The sequence below is a fragment of the Chiloscyllium plagiosum genome, unplaced genomic scaffold, assembly GCF_037043375.1.
Source record: "Chiloscyllium plagiosum isolate Xiang-an unplaced genomic scaffold, Cpla_swu_hap1 HiC_scaffold_13, whole genome shotgun sequence".
NCBI lineage: Eukaryota > Metazoa > Chordata > Chondrichthyes > Orectolobiformes > Hemiscylliidae > Chiloscyllium > Chiloscyllium plagiosum.
Window position 1 is genome coordinate 64,194,313 of NW_028270151.1, and position 26,471 is coordinate 64,220,783.

Consider the following 26,471-nt stretch of genomic DNA (forward strand, 5'->3'; position numbering starts at 1 on the left):
AGAGATTTTCTTGCACATCCAAATACCTCATCAGGTGGCACAGTGGTTCACACTGCTGCCTCACAGCACCAGAGACCTGGGTTCATTCCCGCCTCAGGCGACTGACTGTGTGGAGTTTGCACATTTTCCCCGTGTCTGCGTGGGTTTCCTCCGGGTGCTCCGGTTTCCTCCCACAGTCCAAAAATGTACAGGTTAGGTGAATTGGCCATGCTAAAATTGCCCGTAGTGTTAGGTGAAGGGGTAAATGTAGGGGAATGAGTCTGGGTGGGTTGCGCTTCGGAGGATCGGTGTGGACTTGTTGGGCTGAAGGGCCTGTTTCCACACTGTAATTAATTAATCTAATCTCATCTACTGTGTCCGTTTCTCGGGATGCCAACTCATGGAGCATTTCGGGTAACATCTCTGGTACACATTTGCCAAACAACCGCACTGCCCTGTGGCTGACCACTTCCACTCCCCCTCCCGTGCAAGTCCTGGGCCTCCTCCACTGCCAAACCAAACCCACCTGACGCCTGGAGGATCAAGCCTCATCTTCTGCCTTGGGACCCTTCAAGCACAGAGCATCCACATTGAAATCATTAGCTTCCAAATCTCCCCTGCCCCTACCTCATCCTAGATCCAACCCTACAACTCGTCACTGCCCTCTTGACCTGTCCTGTTCATCTTCCTTCCCACCTATCCGCTCCACCCTCCCTGCCAACCAATCATAATTACCCCCACCTGCATCCACCTAGGGCCTTCCCAGCTACCTTCCACCCCAGCCCCACCTCCACCCCACCTGCCTATTTAACTCTCTGCCCCCTTCCCCCACCCACATTCCTGATGAAGGGCTTATGCCTGACGCATATGCCTGTTGCCTGACCTGCCGTGCTTTTCCACCACACATTTTTTGACCCTCACCACCTGCTGCAGACCCAAACTAGCAGCTATGTTCTTCAGGAGTCAACCAGCTTGATCAGTAGTGTTGCTGCGGAGTCCCTCCCAATAGTGGAGTACATTTGTTTGTCCTTGTCACCCTCAGTGCCTCCTCTAAGTGGTGGTTAACATGGACGAATATTGACTTATTAGCCAGGGGCATGTGGCAGTATATGGTAATCAGGAGGGAGTTTCCTTGCCCCTGACTGACTCGATGCCATGAGACCAAAAGGGGTCCAGATACAGTATTGCATCTCTGCCACAACTACCTCTGCCACTTTTGTGGGTTGGTGCTGCTGGTGGGACAGGACATACACAGTTATGGTGGTGCCAGGCACTTTGTGTCAGATTTGATTTTGTGAGTAAGACTGTATTGGGTTGTTGCTTAATTAGACTGAGACAGCTCTCATGATTCTGGCACTAACCCCTCTCCAAAATAAAATGTTGGCGAGGAGGATCAACAGAACAGAGTTAACGCTTATTGTTTCTGGTGCCAGGTGGTATGACTGAATCTTGCTAGGCTTATTCAGAGGGCAGCGAAGAGTTGACTGCATAGAGATGTACAGCATAGAAACAGACTCTTCAGTCCAATTTGACCATGTTGACCAATTATCCTAAATTAGTCTAGCCTCATTTGCCAACATTTGACCCCATATCCCCCTCAACCCTTCCTATTCATGCACCCATCCAAGATGCCCTTTAAATGACGTGGGTCTGGCATCTCATATAGGCCAGACCAGGTGAGGACTGCAGATTTCCTTCCCTAAAGACCATTAGTGAACTAGATGAAATTTTTACAACAATTGATTCATTGTCATTTGCCTTTCATTTGCAGATTTTTAAAAAAATGCAAATTCCATAATGCCATGGTGGAATTCCAACCCAGGTCCCAAGAATACTTCCATCTCTAAATTTCCAGGCAATTGTACTAGCAACAATATCATTGTATCTCCCACCATTGGTATTTGAGCCTTCAAAGTGCCAAGCCCTGGAATTCCCTCTCTAATTCTCTGCTGTTTACTGAACCTTCTTCCTTTGAGACACTTAGGTCTTTGAACGACTTTTTAACTTAGTATCCTTTTTATGGCGTGGTATCATGTTTTGTAATGATTCTATGAAGCACCTTGTGCTGTTTCATTGTGTTAAAGGCACTGTGTACATATAAGTTGTTGTTTTTGTTGTCCTCCCTCATTGCCTTTTGATTCTTCCTGCTGTCTGGTTTCCTTTGTCACCGATATTCTAATTGTTTGTTCAGATCACATCACAGTAAACCTGTAAATTGAGAATTTATGTCTGGTTGGGAGATATGATTATAAGTAATAGAATCTGAACCATTGTGATTGCTAACAACACTGAACTAATTATATGTTTATAATTTAATATTTAAGGTATTTGCTGTTAATGAACAGCAGAGGAAAAATTATATTACTGTCGTATAGTAAGCTTTTAATACAGGAGATCTTCAGGGAGAGGTCAATGCAAGTTTCTTCCCATCTATAGCTAATCATCCTTTGTTTTGGGAATATAATACATAGAATTATTACAATTTTGCCAATTACTGTGTTTGACTCAGTGATAGTTCCAAAGGACCATGTGAAGGAATTTGGGCTTACATGTAATGCTTGTGCTGCAATATCATTGCAAGTTGCCATCCTTTAAAAGTGTGAGTTCTGACTGAGAGTACCAGCAGGTAATTCATTGAAGCAGGCATCATGTAAAGACAAGTTACTGTTTTCATCTGTTGTACACAGTGAGACTGGGTAACAATCAGAATGAACTAAATTGGTTTCCTAACTGAGAGTTACCAATGGGACTTCAAGAACACCGCCTTTACTCTGACTGATATGGAGATTTGATCTGGAAGCTGCCTGGTCTATGAATCAAATGCTCACTACTTTAACCAACTGATCTATTGATGGAGCTTAGAACAACTTTCTGAATTGTGAATATCCTCCAAAGGGATGAGGGAGAATCATAATTGAGTAATCCATTTGATTACTGCTGGCCAACACGAATGACTAACATTGTGAGAATTCCTCCAATAGGCTGCATTCTACCTCATGAAAAGGAAAGTCAAAAATTGGCACCCAGATGAAAAAAATCCAACCCAACAAGGGTCGGGCGGCACGGTGGCACGGTGGTTAGCACTGCTGCCTCACAGCGCCAGAGACCTGGGTTCAATTCCCGCCTCAGGCGACTGACTGTGTGGAGTTTGCACGTTCTCCCCGTGTCTGCGTGGGTTTCCTCCGGGTGTTCCGGTTTCCTCCCACTGTCCAAAGGTGTGCAGGTTAGGTGAATTGACCATGCTAAATTGCCCCTAGTGTTAGGTAAGGGGTAAATGTAGGGGTCTGGGTGGGTTGCGCTTCGGCAGGGCGGTGTGGACTTGTTGGGCCGAAGGGCCTGTTTCCACACTGTAAGTAATCTAATCTAATCTAACTCCTGGATACATTGGGAGGGACTCTGAATATGGAACATTGTCAAATCTAACAGTCCCTGAAGCTGTCCTCCAAGAGACTCTGAAGAAGGAGAAGAGCTAATATAAAAACAGAAAGTGCTGGAAATACTCAGCAGCCCAGATGTAATCTGCAGAGGAAGAAATAGAATTTTTCAAAAAAAGGTCTGTGATAAGCTGGAAAGCAGGAGAGCTGAAATGACAGAAGGGATAATGACTAGAGGTGTAAATGTGGTTTTTTAATAAAGACAATTTGTGATGTGGACGTCACTGGTTTAGGACAGCATTTATTGCCTATCCAGTTAGGAGTTAACCACATTGCTGTGAGTTTGGAGTCACATATAGGCCAGACTAGTAAGGCAGTAATTTCCTTCCCTTTGGGGCATTAGTATAACAGGTGGGCTTTTCTTGACAATTGTTTCATGGTCATCATTTGATCCTTAATTCCAGGACTTTTATTGAATTCAAATTCCACCATCTGCCATGGTGGATTTGAACCTGGGTCCCCAGAACATTGTTCGAGTTAACATTGCAGTGGTAATACCTCTAGGCCATGGCCTCCCCTAAATAACAATGAAAATTACCAATAGCTGCTGTTTGTAAAGATGGTGACAAGGATTTTGATGTGAATTGTTGAACTCACTGTTGGGTTTGTGAAGTCATAAAATGTCAAATCAAAAGACAGGGTGCTGTTCTTTGTGCTAACAGGGCAGGAGGCTGAAGACAGCTCAGAATGAGAGTGAAGCAGAGCATCAGGTGATTGGAAGCTTGGGATCACTCTTGTGATCTAAATGGAGATATTCTGCAACGTGGTCACCCAATTTAGTTCAGAGAAGACTCCAACAGTATATTGAATTGAAAGAAATACAGTTAAGTCAGTATTTCTCACAGAAGGAGTGTTTGCTAGTTTGGACAGTGAAAAAAGAGGAAGTAAAAGGGCACCTGGTACACCCCCTGTATGTACATGGGATGGTTCTGTGGAATGGAGAGAGCGTGGTGTGATCAGTGGATCAGTTATCCTGCTGGGAACAATTGCTTCGGCGTGCTGAAAGGGAAGGGCAAAATTTGGAGATGTCATGCTGGAGGTGATGGCAATAGCAGAGGCTGGCCTTTTCAATGTGGTTATTGTGGCAGCCATTTATACTGAACATAGACATGTAATTGAATGGTAAATGCTCAAAGAAATACTTGTAATACACTAAACATGCAAGCTCTTACAGCTGTTCAACCACATTAGCACCCATTAAGCTACAATACCTTGGCCGTTGAATCCCCATCATTGTTGTCAGAATATAGATTGTACTAATACTGTGACTGCAGTGCTTAATGTAGCTGGAAAGCCGAAAGCAATGAGACTCTGCTCCAAAATTGATCTTCTCAACAGGCTGGGTGAATAGGAAATATTTTTCTTGGACATCTGGTAAGGACAAAGTGGAAAGATTTGATTCATTTCTGTGTTAACCTCCCCTAATCCCATCCACTATGGAACAAATCCATAACAAAAAGAAAAGGTGCCAGCCTACTCGGAATGCAGTGACCAGGACTAGATGCAGTGCTTTTCTGTTTTGTTGCTCATAGGATCTGATGTCATTGTCTAGGTCAGCTTTTGTTGCCCAGAGGGATTTAAAGAATTAACCACATTGCTGTGGGTCTGAATTCATATGTAGCCCAGTCCAGTTGAGGATTTAACATTCCTCCGCTTTTAAAACAGTGCACAATCAAAAATACAGAAAATAAAAATGATGTCTTAACAGGGATTAGTCAATAGGTCTGGATGACTTCCTTTCCAGATTGTTAAAGTCGGGTTGGAAATAATGGAAGGATTTAACATAATTTTCTGATCTTCCGTAGATACAGAGGGAGGTGCCAGAAGATTAATGAATGATAAATATAGCACCTTAATTCAAGAAAGGGTGTTTTAAAGTCAATCCTAGTGACTACAGACCAAATGGTTTAACTTCTGTGATGAGTGAAGTCTTAGTTAAATAGTGGGGAAAATCAACAAGTGCTTGAAGATGTTTGAGTTAATTAAGGACAACTAGCATGAATTTGTAATTGATTGATCGTGCTTGTCTAACTTAACTGTATTGTTTGATGAATTAACAGAAGATCAATGAAGGGAATGCAATGAACATTAGCTATATTGATTTTAAGAAAGCACTTGACTTAGTGCCACATAAGAGTCTTGTTAACAAAGCTATGGCTCAGCAAATAAGAAGGACAGTGTCAGTTCTTAAAAAAAAGCTTAAGGACAGAAAAGTGATTCATGATAAATTGTTGTTTTTCAAACTAGAGTGATGTTCTCCGTGGACAATATCGGTACAGGTGCACAATCCTTTATCCAAAACGCTTGGGACCAGCTGGTTTTTGGAATTCGGAATTTTTCGAATTTCTGAATAAGTGACATCTTGATGGTGAAATTTAAAAAAATCTTACTGAGCAGCAGACTCAGAGTACTATAGGCCCTGAGACAGAATTGAGACCTGCCAGTGCTGGGCCATGCCCACCTACGTCGCATCTGAGTGACACGCATCAAAGTGGGTGTGGGTTGGGTTAACTGCTTGCACACCAAACAACCTTGTGAATGAGAAAAAAACTTCACAAACAAACCTTTGGACTTCAGAGCTTTTCGGATTTCGGAATTTTGGATAAAGGGTTGTCTACCTGTACCATTTGTTTTGACCTGTATGAATTATCTGCATATTGGAATACATAAAATTTCAAAATTTGTCAATGAGAAATGGTATTCAATGAGGTTGGCACAATATGAAATAAATTGATTAGTAGAATGGGCAGCTGGATGGTAGATGCAATATCTCTTGTGGTGCAGTGGTAGTGTTCCTATCTCTGTATCAGAAGGCCCAGGTTCATATTCCACCTGCTCCAGGGGTTTGTGTCATAACATCTCCATATCAAACAGAAGTGTGAGTTGATGCATTTTGGTGAAAGGGATGGGAGAATCAAACTACGTTTAATAGCTCAGTTCTAAAATGTATGGAAGGTCAGAGGGGCCAAGGATTCGTGTGTGGGGATCTTTGAAGAGAGGATTTATTGAGAGAGGAGATAGCAAAGTATAAGGGGTCTTGGGCTGCACAAATGTTAGCATTGAGTACAAAAACAGTCAAGTTATGCTGGACCTTTATGAATCTGTGGTTCAGACATAATGATAATATCATTGGACAAGTAATCCAGAATGCTAAGTTAATGTGTGGAAACAGGAGTTTGAGTCCCACCATGGCAGATCTTAAAATTTGAATTAAGTTTTAATTAAATGGGATTTATATCCACATGTTTACTCTCCAGCAATGGTAACTGGATAACAGTTTTGAGACAACCAAGGATGATTTTCTCCATAAAAGCTTAGTTATATTATCAGCAATTGTAATCTCTCATCCCTGTGCAGACTTAGAATCAAACTTGTGGCCTTTTATTCAATATGGCTTGGTGACAGGTAATTCTATGCTTGAAGGGTGCTTTTACCTGTTAGTTTGATTTTTAAAAAAAAAAGTCTTTTGGCTAGGGAAAACCACAGACAAAGATGAGGCAGCTGTTTGCTTAATTGGTTCGGGACTGATGATATCTTGCTAATGCCAGCCGTTAGGTAAACATGAGAAATTAATTTAAGTTATATCAGATAGTTATTCCCATTGAAAAGACACAAAACTGTCTAACCATTGGTTTTGCATGATAAGCAGAACAAATGGGGTAATGCCCATCCAACTTCTATTGCTTTTAGTTGGTCCTGGCATCCATTCTCATACAGGCTCAATTAAAATTAATTAATTGCATTTATCTATGGGACGTTGGATAAAAATTCTATGCTTCATCCTGGCATGGTGTCATTTTCCACGTGACCTCAGCACCAGTTTAATCTTTGTTTTTTATCTGTGACTCCAGGCAAGGGAGAATTTTGAAGCTATGTTGCAATATTGACATTTTTGTTTCCCACCTGAAGCAATAAAGCATTCAACACACAAGCTGTTTTGGAGCAGACATTAAACTGACAATTCATCTGCATCATTGAGCGTAAAAAAGATCTCACGGCCCTATTCAAAGAAGAGCAAGAGAGATCTTTCCAGGGAATTGACAAAGATCCAACCCTTATTGAAAATCACTCAAAACAGGTGATCTGATCTTTTTATTTTATTGCTATCATGCATCTTGAAGTGTGCCAGATTACAAAATTACTTGGGATACTCTGAGACCATAACAAACATTGTAATAATGCAATTTTTATTTCAGTGTGCAAATAGCTCATCTTTACCATATTCCACTATTGTTTTGGAAGATGGAGATAAAATACCTTAGACGATGATGCTAAATATTTCTCACCTAATGGGTGATAATAAACTCTGATTTTAAAAAAAATGTCAGGGAGGTTACTCCTCTAGTTCTAGCTGATTTCCAGTTAAAGACAATAACACATAATGGAAGGCTACATTACCCTAACAACACTTCTTGATTTCAATCCATACTTGTGTAGCACCACTGACACACATGAACGAGGAACTCTAGTCCAAGTCTTTTAATCAGATGGCAATAAACCTTGTGTTTGTGGGCATTATAAATGCAGGAGGAGACCACATGCAGATTAATCAGACATAATTTTCCAAAAAGTGATAAGATAAAAAAGGCTCAACTTCACTGTTTCAGCGTTTGATAAGGCAGTCCAACATTGTTCTGATACGTGTATCTGATTCCTTAAGATTCATAAGATGTTGAACCAGCCAATATTCAATGAATTTATCATGGAATAGTCTCCTTTGTTCCCCTACATAATATGAAGAGTTATTGAGCAGTAACAAAAAATTGTCAAGTGTTTTGAGACATATGATTGACTTAATTAAAGACTATAAATATTTTCTTTATAAGTATGGTGATACTAGATTGTAAGAACACCCTTTATAACTCACCCGTCGTTGTTTCAGACGGTGCAGGTTCCAGCCAGCATCATTAACACAACATCTCATAACATCTCAATGTTTTCCTGATTAAATTTTCTATGCAAAAGACAAACTTGCTTAATAATCCAGTTCAACCCCAACCATCTGCAAGGCAAGAGATTTGACTTACAACATTCTAAAATTACATTCCATGACAAAAGCACTCATTCATCGCAAACCAACTTGTAATTAATCCATAAAATTCTCCCATACAGAATTTGGACATGTTAAAATGGTAGGATTGTTCAGAAATAAGACTAAATTTAAAAGTTCTGTGCCTGAAATGCACATAATTACTCTTCATTTAAAGGTGTGCTGCAGTTTTGTGATTTTCCTCCTTTGTGCAGAAGAGCTTTGTTATGTATTTTTTAGGTGATGTTGACCTTGTCATTAGTAAAGTGAATTGAGACTGTAATAACCTTTCAAAGACTCCTGCCACAATCGAACCGTTAGTGATGTGAGGCTGAATTTGATTGTACCCTGGGCAGTAGGAATGCAGTTGGGTTATTGGTAAGAGAGCAAGGAGCCATGTTAGGACAGCTTCCTATTGGTGCCTTGCTGCTGGGTTAGCTTACTAATAGTGAATGGCAAGGGCAGGTGGACTAGGTAAAAACAATAACTGCAGATGCTGGAAACCAGATTCTGGATCAGTGGTGCTGGAAGAGCACAGCAATTCAGGCAGCATCCAACGAGCAGCGAAATCGACGTTTCGGGCAAAAGCCCTCGTGGGATGCTGCCTGAATTGCTGTGCTCTTCCAGCACCACTGATCCAGAAGGCAGATGGACTGTCTGACCCATAGTCAATTTGCATAAGAAAGGTTAATTTTATGGGTGTGTTGGTATTTTTCAGGGATGGAGGCAGTTACCAGCTTCATAGAGACTGCATCAATGGCAGACCGAGTGGCCGTTGGAGCCTAAAGCTCCATAGACCCCCAAAAGGGGGCTGTGGGCGGGTATGGTAACCCTGTGGCTTCAAATATCCCCCTGGATTGATTCATCATGCATCCCATGGGGCCGACTGTCCTCTTAGCCCCATATATTTTAATTTGTACATCCCTGCCCAAGGGCCTAATCATGCCAAGGTGCCTTTGTGGTTTCCTTGCTGCCTCAGTAGTGCCCATCTCTCCCAATGGTACCTTGAAGCTCCAGAGCTGCCAGTCCCCTGAGTTAAGTGTCCAGAGCCTGTCCACCATTTTTAATTGGACAGTAAACCCGCAAGCAGTCAATCAGGAGATCCGTGATAAAATTGCAGAATGCAAATCACTTTTCAGCCTAATTTTAAGCCTAAAGCTCACAGGAGAGTCCAGCCTACAGTTCCTAATTAGCTTCAGTTAAATTATTATTAGTCAACAACAAATTCACATAAATCAAGAAGATGAATACGTTTCTCAGATTTAAAAATATTTTTAAATAATGTGGCAATATAAAATTAATATTTTATCTAACTGCAAATTATCCTTACAAAAGTACATTTTTTAAAGCTTGCACCTAGCCAGTAATATTAGAAATAATAGTAAAAGTTTCTTTCAGTACATAAGAAACAAACGACAGGCAAAAGTAGACATTGGGCCACTTCAAACTGATGCAGGAAGCCTAGTGATGGGAGATAAGGAAATAGCAGGAGAACTTAACAAGTACTTTGCGTCAGTCTTCACAATGGAAGACATGAGTAATATCCCAAAAATTAAAGGGTGTCACGGGGCTGAGTTGAGTATGGTTGCCATTACGAAAGAGATAGTGCTAGAAAAGTTAAAAAGTCTTAAAATTGATAAATCTCCTGGCCCTGATGGGATACACCCTCGTTCTGAGAGAGGTGGCTGAGGAAATAGCAGAGGCATTGGTTGAGATCTTTCAAGAGTCACTGGAGTCAGAAAAGGTCCCGGATGATTGGAAGATGGCTGTTGTAACCCCCTTGTTCAAGAAAGGATCAAGGCAAAAGATGGAAAATTATAGGCCAATCAGCTTAACCTCGGTTGTTAGTAAAATTCTAGAATCCATCATTAAGGATGAGGTTTCTAAATTCTTGGAAGAGCAGAGTCTGATTAGAACAAGTCAACATGGATTTAGTAAAGGGAGGTCATGCCTGACAAACCTGTTGGAATTTTTTGAAGAGGTAACAAGTAGGTTAGACCAGGGAAACCCAGTGGATGTGGTCTATCTAGACTTTCAAAAGGCCTTTGATAAGGTGCCACACGGGAGGCTGCTGAGCAAGGTGAGGGCCCATGGTGTTCGAGGTGAGCTGCTGGGATGGATTGAGGATTGGCTGTCTAACAGAAGGCAGAGAGTTGGGATAAAAGGTTCTTTTTCAGAATGGCAGCCGGTGACAAGCGGTGTCCCGCAGGGTTCGGTGCTGGGGCCACAGCTGTTCGCATTATATATTAATGATTTGGATGAGGGAACCGGGGGCATTCTAGCGAAGTTTGCCGATGATACGAAGTTAGGTGGACAGGCAGGTAGTACTGAGGAAGTGGGGAGGCTACAGAAGGATCTAGACAGGTTTGGAGAGTGGTCCAGGAAATGGCTGATGGAATTTAATGTGAGCAAGTGCGAGATCTTGCACTTTGGCAAAAAGAATAAAAGCATAGACTACTTTCTAAATGGTGAGAAAATTAATAAAGCCAAAGCACAAAGGGATCTGGGAGTGCTAGTCGAGGATTCTCTCAAGGTAAACATGCAGGTTGAGTCCGTGATTAAGAAAGCGAATGCAATGTTGTCTCTTATCTCAAGAGGGTTGGAATATAAAAGCAGAGATGTACTACTAAGACTTTATAAAGCTCTGGTTAGGCCCCATTTGGAGTACTGTGACCAGTTTTGGTCCCCACACCTCAGGAAGGACATACTGGCACTGGAACGTGTCCAGCGGAGATTCACACGGATGATCCCTGGAATGACAGGTCTAACATATGAGGAACGGCTAAGGATACTGGGATTGTATTCGTTGGAGTTTAGAAGATTAAGGGGAGACTTAATAGAGACGTACAAAATAATACATGACTTGGAAAAGGTGGATGGTAGGAAATTGTTTCCGTTAGACGAGGAGACTAGGACCCATGGACACAGCCTTAGAATTAGAGGGGGTCATTTCAGAACAGAAATGCGGAGACATTTCTTCAGCCAGAGAGTGGTGGACCTGTGGAATTCATTGCCACGGAGTGCAGTGGAAGCCGGGACGCTAAATGTCTTCAAGGCCGAGATTGATAGATTCTTGTTGTCTAGAGGAATTAAGGGCTACGGGGAGAACGCTGGTAAGTGGAGCTGAAATGCGCATCAGCCATGATTGAATGGCGGAGTGGACTCGATGGGCCGAATGGCCTTACCTCCACTCCTATGTCTTATGGTCTTAAATTCAGCACAGTCATCTTGCATACAAAGCCATATGGTGTTCACAGATGCACTCAGAGATGTATGATAGACGGAGAGCTATATATAGTTAGAAAACAAGGTGAGAATGGTACTGAATTTTTTTCAGAAAATGGTCATAAGCCAAGTAAAGTGTGTGGAGGAGAATGGAAAATATTTTTAATTGAGTTTCAGTTCAATGTTATCATCTAACAGGATCCTTTTGAATGGTTTTACAGTTGGTTTGTGCAATTACTTGTGCAGTATTTGTGCAATTGGAAGCAGTGTCATTGTGGAAGAATTTTTAGTTGTAATTTTTAGGATACTTTATTATCAGCAAAGGAGATTACAGGCACACAGTTGGGAAACAGTGAAACAACTCATCACATAACATGAGGGGTGGTGCGCTGGGGTGGTTAATGAACTCTTTAGGAAGGCAGATAAAGTTGTTTCAGTCAGCACAGTATAAATCAAAGGATTATCATAGAATTGGAATTTACCTGCTGGCGATATTGGCCAGGGGCCCATTCCCAGGGAGTTGCTTTAATACAGAAAGCTATGTAAACTTGCCAAACAAAATATATCCTTATTTGGCCTTAAGGTGAAAAAAAATCAGAAGATTTCAAATATCAGTTAAGAGTGACTTAGAACAGAAACCTCAAAGTAGTTAACCTGTTCTGCTGTAACGTTTTGAAAACTACAGTTAAACTCTAATTTCTCAAAATGATTTTCTTAAGAATGGATTTGCTGTTTATTCACCTGAGAAAATAGTGGTGAAATTCAGACCACAGAAAAATATAACTGCTGCTGCTTTAAGGCTTATGAGTGAAATGAATTTGTTCTCAGCCTGGTGTTTGGTGTAAGGCCATCATATAAAACTGTGAAATTTTTGCATTAATTGGTGCACTATTACATGTCTCAATCAGAGATAACACAAAGATGGCTGGTATTGGTAATGGAAATGTCACACTTAGCAGTAGGAGGTGATTTTGCAGGAGCAGAGTGCATTGTTGAGGTAGATTAAGGGAGGCTTACCCTACATTCATAAGGAGTGCTTGATGTTGACATTTCATGAAAAGGGTTCCTCAAAACTGATGCCCCTTACCTTAATAACTGCAAATAACATCTACAAAAATTTCAAGCCATTTTCACTGACAGGGACTTCCATTGTCTACAGGTATATACATATTTAAAATTGCATGCCATTTAGTTACTACATCAATCATAGTTGACAATAGTACATTATAAACTATTTTATGCCAGGCTTTTCTTCTTTGCGTGCTTAACAGAAAATTAGATTTAAATTCAGTGCATTTTAGAAAGATTTTCATTTAATTTGGAGTTAGATAATTACACTGATTAAAATTGCAGGAGATGTTGAGTTGAATTTTTGTTTCATCTCAAATTACCTGAAGAAAATGATGGGTTTTAGATAACTACATGGTATGGAAAATCTCTATAATTTACAGCTGTTCAGAATTATGTCAAATCTTTTCATTCAGTAATGGCATGCCAGTTTGAGCAGAAACATTAAATTTTAAAAGTTGGTTACAATTGAGAGAACACCTTCATTTAAAAAAAATACTCTTCCACGTCCTTTTCCAAAGGTGATGAATTATCTGAGAACTTGACTCTGTTTATGGCAGATATTGTTTTGTAATTATCCCAAAGACCCCCTATGCTGTTGCATAGATGTGAGATGTCAGTAAAGTTTCCATCTTGAATTAATTTTTGCATCTTTATTTGTTGAATTCTGCAGAATTTTCTGTGCGTGGACATTTGGATCTATTGATTTTGCTGCCACATTATGTAGGTCAGTCTCCCTAAGCGTTTATACATAGAGACTTTCCTAATTGGGATATTCATGATAAAATGCCCACATATCTCATTGTCTACGCACACTTAACATCATTCCTGTTCTTGAAAATTACAGCTGTAATGTGGCTTTTACCACGCTGTGGCACCAATCATAATGCTAACGTATCAATCTCAATGTGATTAATTCCAGTTCTTAGTGTTTTAAATATAAATAGTTTGGCTGAGGTATAAAACAATGTCAGTGTATAGATTTAAGGTTTCTAAATTGGAAGTATCACATTGTTTGCTGAAGGATAATTCATTATCACGATTGTTAACTTTTAGAATAAAATATACAAGGTCTATTATTTTAACCATCAATTACACAAGAAAAAGTCCCTTGTGCTGTAATTTGCATACTCAGTGAGTGACCTAATACTATTTTTTGTTTGATTTTAGTTAAGTGTGGAAGGGTACAGCATATTTAACCTTTCGTGTCAAGCAAGCAGACTTTTAAGTGAGAAAAGATTAGCCTATATATCGGGTTTTTTTTGTTCACTTGTGCAACAGGGAAAATATTTTACATAAAACTCCTGAGAAATAGGCAAATTACTTATAATGAGCATTCATTTTACTTGGACCTTCAGCCTCTCACTATTTACCTTCTCACAGTTACATTAGTGCACATCAAACATCACATTTGAATCTGTGCGATTTAGAAAAAATAAAAATGCAGTATGATGATCTCTTGTGGACACAGGCTGACAGCAGTCCTGACTAGATCTTTGAATAATAACAGTTCTTTGTTTCCCTAGCTGCTTGGGTTGATCCCATCTGCTAGCTGAGTTTGGGACTTAAATGGTTTTTAAGGATCAGTATGACTTAAAAGATCAGGGATAATCTCAGGCAGACTAGCCAGCTTTTAAGATTTAGATCTGTGCTTTCTTTGCTTGTCATTGTTTGAACAGTCATGTAAATGATTCTCTTGTTGCAAGTGCAAGATCATTATAACTCCTTGTTAATACATAATATTAATAGATAATGCTTTATGAATGAAAACTATTTTATATTTAGCTTCTGTTTATTTTTGCCAATGTGCCAGAACAGGAGAGAATAGTTTAAAGCTTGAAAATGCTTTCATATTTTTTAAACGGCTGAAATGTGCGGTTCTACCTCAAACTGCCCTGATCATGAGCTTCTATACTTGTTAAGCAAGACCTATTTACATTAGCAAACAGACTGCCTAAATTCTAGCAAGCCTCATTAATCCCACTACTTAAAATCATCCCAATTTCCGTTTTTTCTTTTAAAACAAAAAAACAATCTTATGATCGCAATGTCTCCCACACACACTTTTCTCATCAATCTTAAATATAAAGCATTGGCTGAGATCATCTCTGAAAATTGTCCCTGTGACTACTGAACAAACTGATAGACTGATTTTGCTTTGGAGTAGCTGAGCGGTTCAATATCCAATCATGTTTAAGCATTGGATTCTCCAGAAAACAAAACTAAAAACATAAAAGCAAAACATTGCCGATTCTGGAAGGAAAACAGACAGTGTTGGAAACACTTAGGTCTAGCCGCATCAGGGGCAAGAGAAGAAAGTTAATGTTCCTGGTCAATATATCAAACGTCTTGGTGAATGTTTGGATTTTTCAGTTTCAATCTAAATGTTGAATTTAGGTTGTATTCATTTATACTACCGTTCATATTTATGGCAATCAAAAATTCATAGCTTAGTGCTCTCCAGTTCTGTTCCGTCAGACTGTGAGAGGTTAGTGCGTCTGACAGCTGCCTATGCAATTGCAGCACATCATACATGCCCACCTGCCCTTTGCTGCTGGAAGCTCTGCCACGTCAACTATGCAGGGGCCAATGCAGCCCTCGTCTTCGAGACCAACTCCACACTCTTCATTCAACCACTTTGTTGAAGCAAGCCAATAATAAAATCCTTCTTTACAAACTAGTAACTTCTTCATCTTCTGTGTCTGGATGCCTCTCTGGTGATGGCCGTTGAACTCTTCAGAGGTGGTTATGTCTCATCTGATCCAACATTATAATCACAAATGCTGATGATTCATGTTTAAGTCATTGCTTAAATTGAACACTTGTTGAAGGAAGATAATGAGAATGCTACCCAGTCTATTACGTTAAAAAAATTATCAAGGAAATTCCCAAGGCAGCCTATTCAAGGAAGTGCATTATCCTTGGTATGCATATAACATGATACTTAATTGTATGTTGAATTTCTTCATTCTAACGTTATGAATGTTTTGACAGGTGAACAAATGCCTAATTTGATTATAATTTTACAATCAACATGCCAAAAAGGTTCAGGTTCTTGACTATACTGAGATAACAGATTACAGGTAATTTTGTAGCCGAGCAACTTGGCTACATTACACCTGAGTGGGGTAATAAGCCAATTCTGTTGGTTGTCCAGTGACTAATATTGCAAAATGCCAACTACTGAACACCTGTTCAAGATAGAGGTTTTTGTAACAAATTTGAATTCTATGATTTCAGTTGCCTGTCTGCATTCAAAGATGTGACTGACAAATTCTGACTTTCCATCTGTAAAAGTTATAGGGTGACTAAGTCAGTGTGTCCCTGGAATGATCATAACTGGGGAATATTTTTCTTTCTTTGTTATCGGGTTATGTACCGAGAGCTAAATTTTATCAGGAATTGGCTCCGTGTCAGTTTTGAGATTTTCTTTCCATGAGCCCTTTGAGTTATGCTGATCGCTGCAGTTTGCCTGATTAGGTATGCACCATGTCTCTATGCCACCCTACGCATGCTCTGTTCTGCTTGGTAATGGTGGATGTACTTGCCGCAGATAGGACCTCCCAGGATTCCTGACACTGGCGTTGTTTTAAAGCATAAATCTGCCAACCAGGAACTCCCTTCACTGTGTACATAATGGGAGGGGAACAGAGAGAAACTATTCGAAAGGCACACTTGTGGCACAGCTGATGTTTTATTGCAAATACAAGCTCACAATTACTATTTTATATCATCAGCTGTCCGATTGGCAGCCATTTAACTGCAGCTATAAAAATTCAAGCGACACAGATTAACCACCTTCAACATCATACCATCTTCAAACCCTGTCTAAAGGAGTGCTACTCTGACCTTAACACCAAATGTAACCTAAAATCTTCTCATTGTCTAATCTAGGAAGCCTGCAAGCAGTTGAAAATGCTCACTCTTTTTCTGCAACATCAAAAGCAAAGAAAGGCTGCATTTGCCTCTGGGAGCATAACTGCTTGCTGTTTGAGCACTGACACATTTAAAGTCAGTGAGTGATCATTTTACCCAGCTCTCATCTACTGGAACTAGGTATCAATTTAGTCCTGTCTGACTTGTAACGCTTGTTGCTGCAGCACTCTATCATGCAGAAGGTGATGTTCCTCAGATTCAACATCCTCATCTTCATCCTTGGAAGATTGCAGCTGCTCTCCCAGGTCACCATTGTCCATCACACCCCCATGTCCTGCAATGCTTTGTCAATTCCCATCCTTGCATAACAAATTAGTCTTCATCACGATTATTGGCCCCTCTGCAACCCTGTCCACCTCCTTGACTGACTGCTGACAACCAAGACAAACTACCCAGTTTGTCGCAAGGCAAGGCAGAAGACTGTGTGTGTCTAAATTCTGGCAGTTAGAGAAAAGGTAAGGCAAAAGACAAGGCATAAATGTCATGAGCAGCCCTGAGATGCAGCCTTGTCTTCATTTTGATGGATGCTTGCCCCTGTGCAGCAAAGTGTCCTGGCAGCAGCATTACAATGAAAGGTGCTAGTGTGCTACAAAGTGCAGCAATGAAGTGTAAAACTGTATTGTGGGTGGGTTGGTGATGCATCATGATGACCTCGTGAGGCTTGTACACATCTGATGCTAATCATTGTGGGGGGAGGAGGAGAAATGTGGCCTGCCAATGGAGTGTGCTCTGAGATGTTGGTGACTGCTGGCTAAGTTGGAGGCTGAAGAAGTGCATGGCAAACTGGAGTTGTCAGGTACCTGCACTAGCTTCCATATCATAAATGTGGGGTAAATCCAGTACTTGTAGAATGGGAAATTGCAGATCAATCAGACAAGCTTGGGTACTTGGACAATGACAGGATGCAGAACTGGGCTGAGAAGTGTCAGATAGAGTTCAATCTGCAAAAGTGTGAAGTGATTTACTTTGGAAAGTTGAATTTGAATGCATATTACAGGGTTAAAGACAGGATTCTTGGCAGTGTGGAGGAACAGAGGAATCTTGGGGTCCACATTGATAGATACCTCAGAGTTGCTACACAAGTTGATAGGGTTGTTAAGAAGGCGTATGGTGGGTTTGCTTTCAGTTGCAGAGGGATTGAGTTTTACGAGCCATGAGGTTATGCTGTAGCTCTTTAAAACCTTGGTTAGACCATTCTTGGAATATTGTGTTCACTGCTGGTAACCCCATTATAGGAAGGATGCGGAAGCTTTAGAGAGGGTGCAGAGGAGGTTTACTGGGATGCTGCCTGGACTGGAGGACATGTCTTATGAAGAAAGGTTGAGGGAGCTAGGGTTGTTCTCATTGGAGTGAAGAAGGATGAGAGGTGACTTGATGGAGATGTACAAAATGATGAGAGGCATTGATAAAGTGGATAAACAGAGGCATTTTCCCATGATGGAAATGTCTATCACAAAGGGGCATAATTTTAAGGTAATTGGCGGAAGGTTTAGGGGAGATGTCAGAGGTAGGTTCTTTACACAGAGAATAGTGGATGTGTGGAATGCACTGTCAGCAGTGGTAGTAGAGTCAGATGCATTAGGGACATTTAAACGACCCCTGGATAGACACATGGATGATAGTAAAATGTAAGATCCGTAGGTTAGTTTGATCTTAGAGTAGAATAAAAGGTCAGCACAACATCGAGGGCTGAAGGGCTTGTACTATGCTATACTGTTCTATGTTCTATGTAACAGCATGCAAGTGGGCTTCTTGTTACTCACTAGAGAGATTCTTATCTTGTTGTTCAAAACATGAGGTGGAATCAGACATTTTTCACGATGACTAGAATTAATATTTGCTGATCTCGCTAAATTTTCCTAACTTTGTCCACATGTGTTCAGGGGCTGGAAAGATTTCACCCTGATTTTCTACATTTGTATTTGTTATTTATGGATCTGAAAGAGTTAATACTGAGAAATGCTATAAAGGCACCTATTACACTGATGTCATATGGACTTGTGGGCAGAACATCTTACAATCTTGAAGGACTGAGACCTAATATATGGTACTTCTCCTGACATAACTGCTATTGTTGCAATGTAACCTCTAACTAGTTGCTCACATGCAATAAACTACATTTTGTCAACTACAAGAGACTCTTCCAATGAGACCAGGAAGTTATTTGTCTGTAACAGACTAGACCAAGGACTTAAAGAACAATGGTGGCAGCAACCTTCATTTAGAACAGCTGATGATATAACATAGTGAGCTGCCATACAACAATATTGTCCTAAGGCAATCCGAATATCTCATGTTTTTATAAGAATGACTTTATTCTTCAGAATCTGCCCCAGTTCTTCAGTAATCTACGATGCATTTTATTAAAACAACAAACCAGCACACATACTTTTAGAATATAGACAGAGCCGATGTCTCCCTAAGAAATATGTTAGTTTGGACTTTTAATTTCTCTTATGACAAGCATGTTATCACTATTTGAAGTAGAAAATACTGGAAATATGCTGCAGGTCAAACAGCACCTGTGAGTGGTTCTGATCATAGTCAGAGACATTTATTGTGGTTTTTCCCTTGAACGATGCTGACTCATTTGCTGTGTGTCCTCAGCCTTCAGATTTCAAATTGCAGTATTTGTACTTTGTTTTATCTTACTTTCCATTCATTAAGGAAATATTTCAATTAGAATTAGAACAATAACTTTTTATCCCCAATTGTATATACTTGTGTATGTTTAATTTACGCTTGCTAACGATCATGATATATAAGAGATAAATGAATAAAGTTTGCCTTCAGAGTCTTGGTCACAGTAGTTAACAGTAGGACACACAATATTTAGTTCATATTTTAAATATTTGACATATGAGATTTTCATATATCAACTTACGCTTCTGCATTATTTTCTTGAAAACTAACCAAATGAGGAATGGATGGGCAACTGTAACTCTAGTGTTTCGATACAGCTGTTACAATCAGTGCAGTGGAATGCTCAGTGTTCACAGGACAATGTACTTCACAGTCTCCATTTGTTTAATCTGACAGGCTCCCTTGCCCATTTGGGCTGTTATTACTTGTTTCTGGCATTGCTTTGGGTTAGCATTATTTGATGTGGAGGGAGGGCTTTGACCTTTATACTTAGCTGTGATTCTTGATTTTTTTTTCTCTCAATAAAATCCTGAAGCTGCTGAACTATAGCCAAAAGCATCTTGCAACCTTATGCAACAGCGCTAATTCCATAAATCTTAGTCACCTCTGTTACAGATTTGAAGCTAGAGCTGGGGGAGATTGATAGTTTTGGTTAATCGGTTTTTCTGCAGTCGGAAGAAGTTTATTGCCCCAATTACTACTCTTGATAATTTTGTAACTAGCAAGGATGATAAGTAACAAGAGGTGAGCTTATAACCTTCAGGTGACATAAAGATTTTAAATCCCTCTTTTCACTCTCGTTCAAACCACTGCCTGTTTTAGGAGAAACATAGTCTTGTGATGACAAAATGATGACATTCAGACCAGCAGAACCATTACATCTGAGACACAAAATCTCATGGCATGTAAATGTTTTGAAATCCATCCTTTTACTCCTCTGGTTATTTACATTAACACTCCATTTCTCTTCCATTAAAAGTCAAGTGTTATCCCACTGTAGAGACTTCAAAATGTTACGAGGAGGTTCCATATAAAGCTATGTAAATAACACAGTGACACTTCATTCTTTCTTCCAGCTTGTAAAGTTGGATACTACAAGGCTTTGTCGACAGATCCAAGCTGCTCGAAATGTCCACCCCATAGCTCTTCCACTCAGGAAGCTTCCACATCCTGCACCTGTGAAAGGGGGTACTTCAGAGCTGAAAACGATCCCTTGTCTATGCCCTGTACAAGTGAGTCTAATTTTCATTTTGTCTCAATTGTTTGTTTATTGAAGTGCAATTAGGTCCTTTATTTCACCTACAATTCTAACAACAAAGCAATCTTTATGTAATAAATGTGCAATGATACATTAAACATCTAAAAAAAATGAATGAACAGTTGTGCCTTAATGGTACATGAATCTGAGATGATTTTCATCCTTTGACAACAAAACAGAATGCTGGCACATTACATTGTACAGCTAAAATAAACAGCATATGTATCACCCAGCATTTAGTTTAAAACGAAATGCCAACAGTCAACATTTAAGTGTTACTAGAGTAATAGGAGTAAAGTAGGGAAACTGCATTGTATTTAATCTCTCAATTCAAGGAAAAAGGTAAGTGGAGGAATTAGACTGCTGAGCAGTAGTGGTTCAAGATCTATTGGAGATAGCCAAGAATATGAGAGCGCTTTCAGGAAAGCGAGGAAGAACTATTAAGGGATAGGAGTTCAAGGTCATGGTAGGTAACAATTCTTGATTAGTTGATAGAGCTGCATACTTAGTGTGATGCATTTTGAAAGGCCATCCTTTTTAGGATCCCTGTTGTGCTATTGACTAAAGTATTAATCACATGGAGACAGGAAAGGCATCAATAATCAGAGCTGGAATAGTCAAGTATAGATGCTGAGGTACAAGACAGCGATGATGAATTCAGCCAGAAGGAGACACCAGCAGTTAAGTCTCAATTGTGCATGTGTTAATAATAATGTACAAATAACCAGATCGTTACTTCCCTCAAATGAAATTGTTGGCTATTAGAAATTTCAAAAATACCAACAAGATAAAGCATGGGATTGTTATCCAAAATGGAGACACTAACTTGGACTCTGGAAATGGAAATTCAGTACCAATTACCTCCTGCAGAAATAGTTTGATATAGGTGACAGCCATTCTCTGGTTCATTTCTTAGGCAATGCCTTGACCGATTGATCAATTTGAAAAATCTGTTGCTGGAAAAGTGCAGCAGGTCAGGCAGCATCAAAGGAGCAGGAGAATCAACGTTTCGGGCTGAATCTCCTGCTCCTTTGATGCTGCCTGACCTGCTGCGCTTTTCCAGCAACACATTTTTCAACTCTGATCTCCAGCATCTGCAGTCCTCACTTTCTCCCAATTGGTCAATTTGCCTTGTTAAAATGTAAACAAAACTTGGCACTTCATTGTCAGTCGTCATTAACTGATGCATTAGCCTGTACAAACCGAGTTCACTTGCTACACCTGTCATACAATAGAAATGTCATTTTCCTTTGTTTAGGTATTTCATACAAATTGTCTTGATGAGTGCAAGGGGAAAATCTTTGACAAAATGTGTCATTTTTAATGCAAAAAATTTCCTGTACCAACGGAATTTTATTTTTAAAAGTAAAGCGGTTTGATTTTACTGAAAGTTTTTTGTGGATTAATTAAGAAGTTAGGATTTTGTTATTCACTAAAATAAGTTTGTTAAAGTAACTGCTGCTTGTTTACTCTGACTGGATAGGTACACATCAAAAAATGAACATGGTTTGTGCAGTAGTTAAATCTCGATACTGATTAAATTTCATTTTATTAAAATTAATATAGTTATCACAGTAGAATGGAAAGGTATCAGCCTATCAAATAGTTTGGAAATGTGTTGGCAATACCAAATAATAGACTGTACAATATAATGTTATGTTTTAATCACATTTTCAACTGAATGCAGAAAAGACATGACCTTCACTGATGCAGTGTTAATTTAAATGATTCTTTGCAGTGTTCAAACATTGCAACTGTTCCTTAACGTAACGTTCACAAACACAACTTTCTTATCAGTTAACTCTTTTATACATCCCTTGGATTTTTCAATTATGGTTTTGTACTCTGGGAACTCTTACGCAAAATAGTTGATTTTAAGAAATCTCAATGTTTCCATGATTTTTCAGCCTAGACTTTCAGAAAAGGGAACTGAGAATATGTGCAAAAAAGCAATGTAAAGCTAATGTGGGTACAAAATTAAATTCTGTAAATGTACCATACATCTATATTGTTTCAAATTTTACTAGAATTAAAAGAATCTGTATGTTTATCAAGAAAAAATTTCAAAGGGGTACTCCTCTAATGTTTCAGTAAACCCAAATGAAGATTTTTTTTTAAAAATGGCATTGGTTGTCACGGAGTTACTTATTATCGTACTAAAAACTTCACTCTTGTCCACCTTGTCATTATTTTACTGGCAAGCCTGGAAAGAAAATATTGGCAGACAATTGAACTAATATAATAGGAAGTGGTCTTGTGGCATGGTGGTGGTGTCCCTAAGTCTCAGCCAGGAGGCCCAGGTTTAAGCCCCAACTGCTGCAGAGGTATGAAATGACATCTCTGAACAGATTGATTCAGGGGGCGGGGGGAAGGAATGTAAGTGTAACAGGTAGGTGCAACCTCTACAAAGAAGACATGGGGTACAGAGATTTGAATGAGATCAAGTTTATAAAAATGCGAAGTTGGAAAACTAGTTGGGGGACCCTTGGAAGAATAGAATATGGCGCTGGGAAATGGACGAAGGGGGTAATAAAAAAGATGAACAATATTATTGAGCTGGAATTAGTCAGGCTTTATGATGGACAAGTTCGGTTTGGAGCTCAGTTCAGAGTTAAAATCCACAAGGGCCTTTGTGAAGTGCTGATTAGATGCTATAGAGAGTCTATTTCATTGATTTCAAGCTCTTTCTGTTGTAATTTTCCATTCTAATTTTATTAACTATAAAATTTTATTTTCCTAAAAGATAATTTCTGAACTCTGTCTGTTATAGGAAGTTTATTGTTTGCAATCTTACTTTTGCCCTTTGCTCTCCTGACACTACATTGTTTCTATCTTCCATCATCGCTGACCTTTCACGTAGTCCATGCCCTTTGGAACTCACTTCTGCAGCCTTGTATAATAACTTCACTGCAAGATTGTTCAAAATTGTGACATTTATAGCAAAATGGTCAAAAATCAACTTGCTCCAAGCCAAGTTTGGGGTTGCTAATGGGCTGCAAGATATAATGCAGAAAATATTTGTCAACAGAGGTTTGGAAAGAAGTACATTACCCTTTTCCATTGGAATGAAGCATTAAGTGTAAATCTACTTCTCATGTTGAATGATAAATGGTGCAATGCCAAGGAAACCTTTGCTAACAGATAATGTAATCGGAGTACCACCACTTGAATAAACTGGCCTCCAGCAAACTACACACTTTCCATACCTGTTGAAAGAAATCTATTAGGGCTGATGATATGTGGATGTGTCAAGAAAGATTTTTAAAAAATCCTTTAAGGGTAATAAAGTAACTGATTTCTCTTGTTTACGATCATCCATTTTCACAAATGTGCCTTTCTGCTTTCATGGTTGACAAGATTTATCAGTTGCTTGGGCTAGCCATATCAGCCCATCATTGAGTACTTTTAGGATGTTGGTCAGAAGTGATGAAATTAAAGAGTTTCTGAAGTCCTTCATTTAAACCCCTTTCAAAACTAAACTTGGATACTCTGCATTTCAACACCACTTTTAAAAGACATAGAAATCAGAAAGCTTTTCTTAAATTGATTTTTCTTCTCTGTATAATTCCAAACTTTGAGTCCTGCAAACTCTTTCTCCACTGTATGATCAATGGAGAAAGATAATGGATAGACCAAATGTGAAGGAGTAGGATTTGCATAATGTTATTATTTTCTTCATTTTTAAGACCCCCACCTCCCTAAAATCTTCCATTCATATCTTACTTTACCACAGTTAATGGCAATTAAGGTACCATTTCCAAATCAAACAACACAAAACTAGGCAATTGAATGATGGTAGATTATTTGGTTATGTATTCATTTACAGACCTGTCAGACCTCTAATCTCTGACTGTCCATATTCACTTACCATCATGGTAATCGCAAGTTGTGCTATTACTTGCCCTAAGCAGGGAGCATCATGTCCAATTGTAGTTGCCTCCCACTACTTAAGCTGTGTTCAGCTAACTTAAGATTGGCCAGAGCTCTAAACAACTAGCATCTGAATCTTAAGGGCAAATTAATGCATGCAACTCAGTCATTACTTTTCCAAGAATGACTACATTTCAGAAATTGGCTGCATAGAGCTTTATGATATCCTTGAAGTTGTGAAAGGCACTATAGAAATGCAAGTTCTTGAACCAGGGTTAAGTCTTATTTTTACAGATTGTTATATTACATCAAGTTTGGATTGATTCCTGGTAGACGATATATTTGCAAACAGTATCCCTATTCATTCAAAGTAAACCAGGAAACTATATTTCAGCTACTTCTACAGCACTGCTTAATGCATTTTGGTTCAGGTCATGTCAGTACACTTTAATGTAGCTGTTAATCCATTTAAAGTAAACATGAAGGATTAAACATTGTGATTAAAAATTGTATGTATAAGAAAATAAACCCACAAGTTAGCAGTTGCAGACCTGCAATTAGTGATTCTATCTGTGTTTTTATTGTGCTGTAACAAGTTATGGCAGCACCGTGGCAAGATACTTGCATGTAAAACCATTCCCTTCTAAAATTATTTCATTTTAATTGCCTTTAATTTCTTTGCTCAATGCGGATCACTTCCAGCAGTAAGAACAAATGAATGCCACTGAACTTTGCTCTTATTAAACCCAGTTCCCACCAATCCCAGAACCAGGTGCAAAGAGAAGAAAACTGAGTTACATGAAATGCATGTTATCAGTATTGATTTTCTCCAATAAAAAGTAATTATAGGGTACTATCTGAAAGGAAATGTTTTTGTAGTGAGGATTGTAGATGTAGATTGAAACAAAATATAATTATTCTACAGTGCACCGCTAACCCCACATCAGCAGGAGTACTCTGAGAAATTCATTCCCTTACTGACGTTTTTATATCTTTTCTTACATATTGCATTAACTACAGTTCATTTCCAAATTAAATTTTTAGCACTAACTGCATAAGTCCCATTTCCAAAACATTCCTGTTAGCTAATGAGGTTTGATAATGGCATTCCTGAATTATTTGGAATGCAAACAGCGGTCTTCGAAGACCCTGGCAAATAACTTGGAAATGGTTAGAAATGCCAATATGTTAGTTTTACTTAACGTTAAAACACTCATTCTGCAAGAACAGTAAAAAGCAAATTTAATTGATATTTGTAATTTTAGTTGAATTAATAATGGGATGATTGTAATTGTGCAAAGCACACAGCTGGATTAGTAGGTAAATGGCTGCCCCTTCACTCCAGGCTGCGGCATTATGCAGCCTTTCCTTTTGGTGAGCTTCAGGCTTCCACTTTGTTGTGTAACCATGTCTCTCTTCTTTAGTGCACTGCTCCTCAACTCTTGCAAGCAGCTGCTTTCCAGTTTTACGCCTCACTGGTTCCCTCTTTTAGACACTGTCGTGCCCTGTCCCCACATAATAATTATTGACTTTTGCTTCCAAAAAGCTCTTATTCAGTGTGGGACATTTTCCCACGTGAACACAGAGCATTCCGTTGTGATCCAGTTTGAAAAGTCCAGTCCACAAAATGAACTTAGAATAAACGACAAATATTTCCATCCAGTTTTTAAACTATTTATTCTTTATGCTGCTTTTTCCAATATCCTTGCTCATGCATATTGAATGTGATTTTAAACGTGATTTTATTGTTTACAGTATAGAACGCCATGGTAAAGTTTACAAGTGCAGCCAATTGCTGTGTTCTGAACAAGGATTGATTTTCAGGAATTTATGCTGTGCTTATTTGTGTAAGGTATTGCGAAGATACACAAAACAGCGATAGTTAATTTGACAGTGTTCAGTAAAACTGTTCTCCAGAACATCACCAATGATGCTGATGTCACTGAACAGATTATATTCAATATCTGTTCACATTTCTTGGCAGCTCTATGTTTTTACTTGCTTTTTGCCCATGGCCATTACATCAAGT

The 26,471-nt window shown here is 39.2% G+C and overlaps 1 protein-coding gene across 2 annotated transcripts in view; it reads left to right on the plus strand.

The window, feature by feature from the left end:
- epha4a (eph receptor A4a) overlaps positions 1-26,471 on the plus strand; it is a 110,479-nt gene that overhangs the window by 32,140 nt on the left and 51,868 nt on the right. For both annotated transcript variants that reach the window (XM_043702045.2, XM_043702044.2), the window contains exon 4: positions 20,391-20,546. In XM_043702045.2, the coding sequence (XP_043557980.1) occupies positions 20,391-20,546 (156 nt within the window). The remainder of the gene's footprint in view (positions 1-20,390; positions 20,547-26,471) is intronic.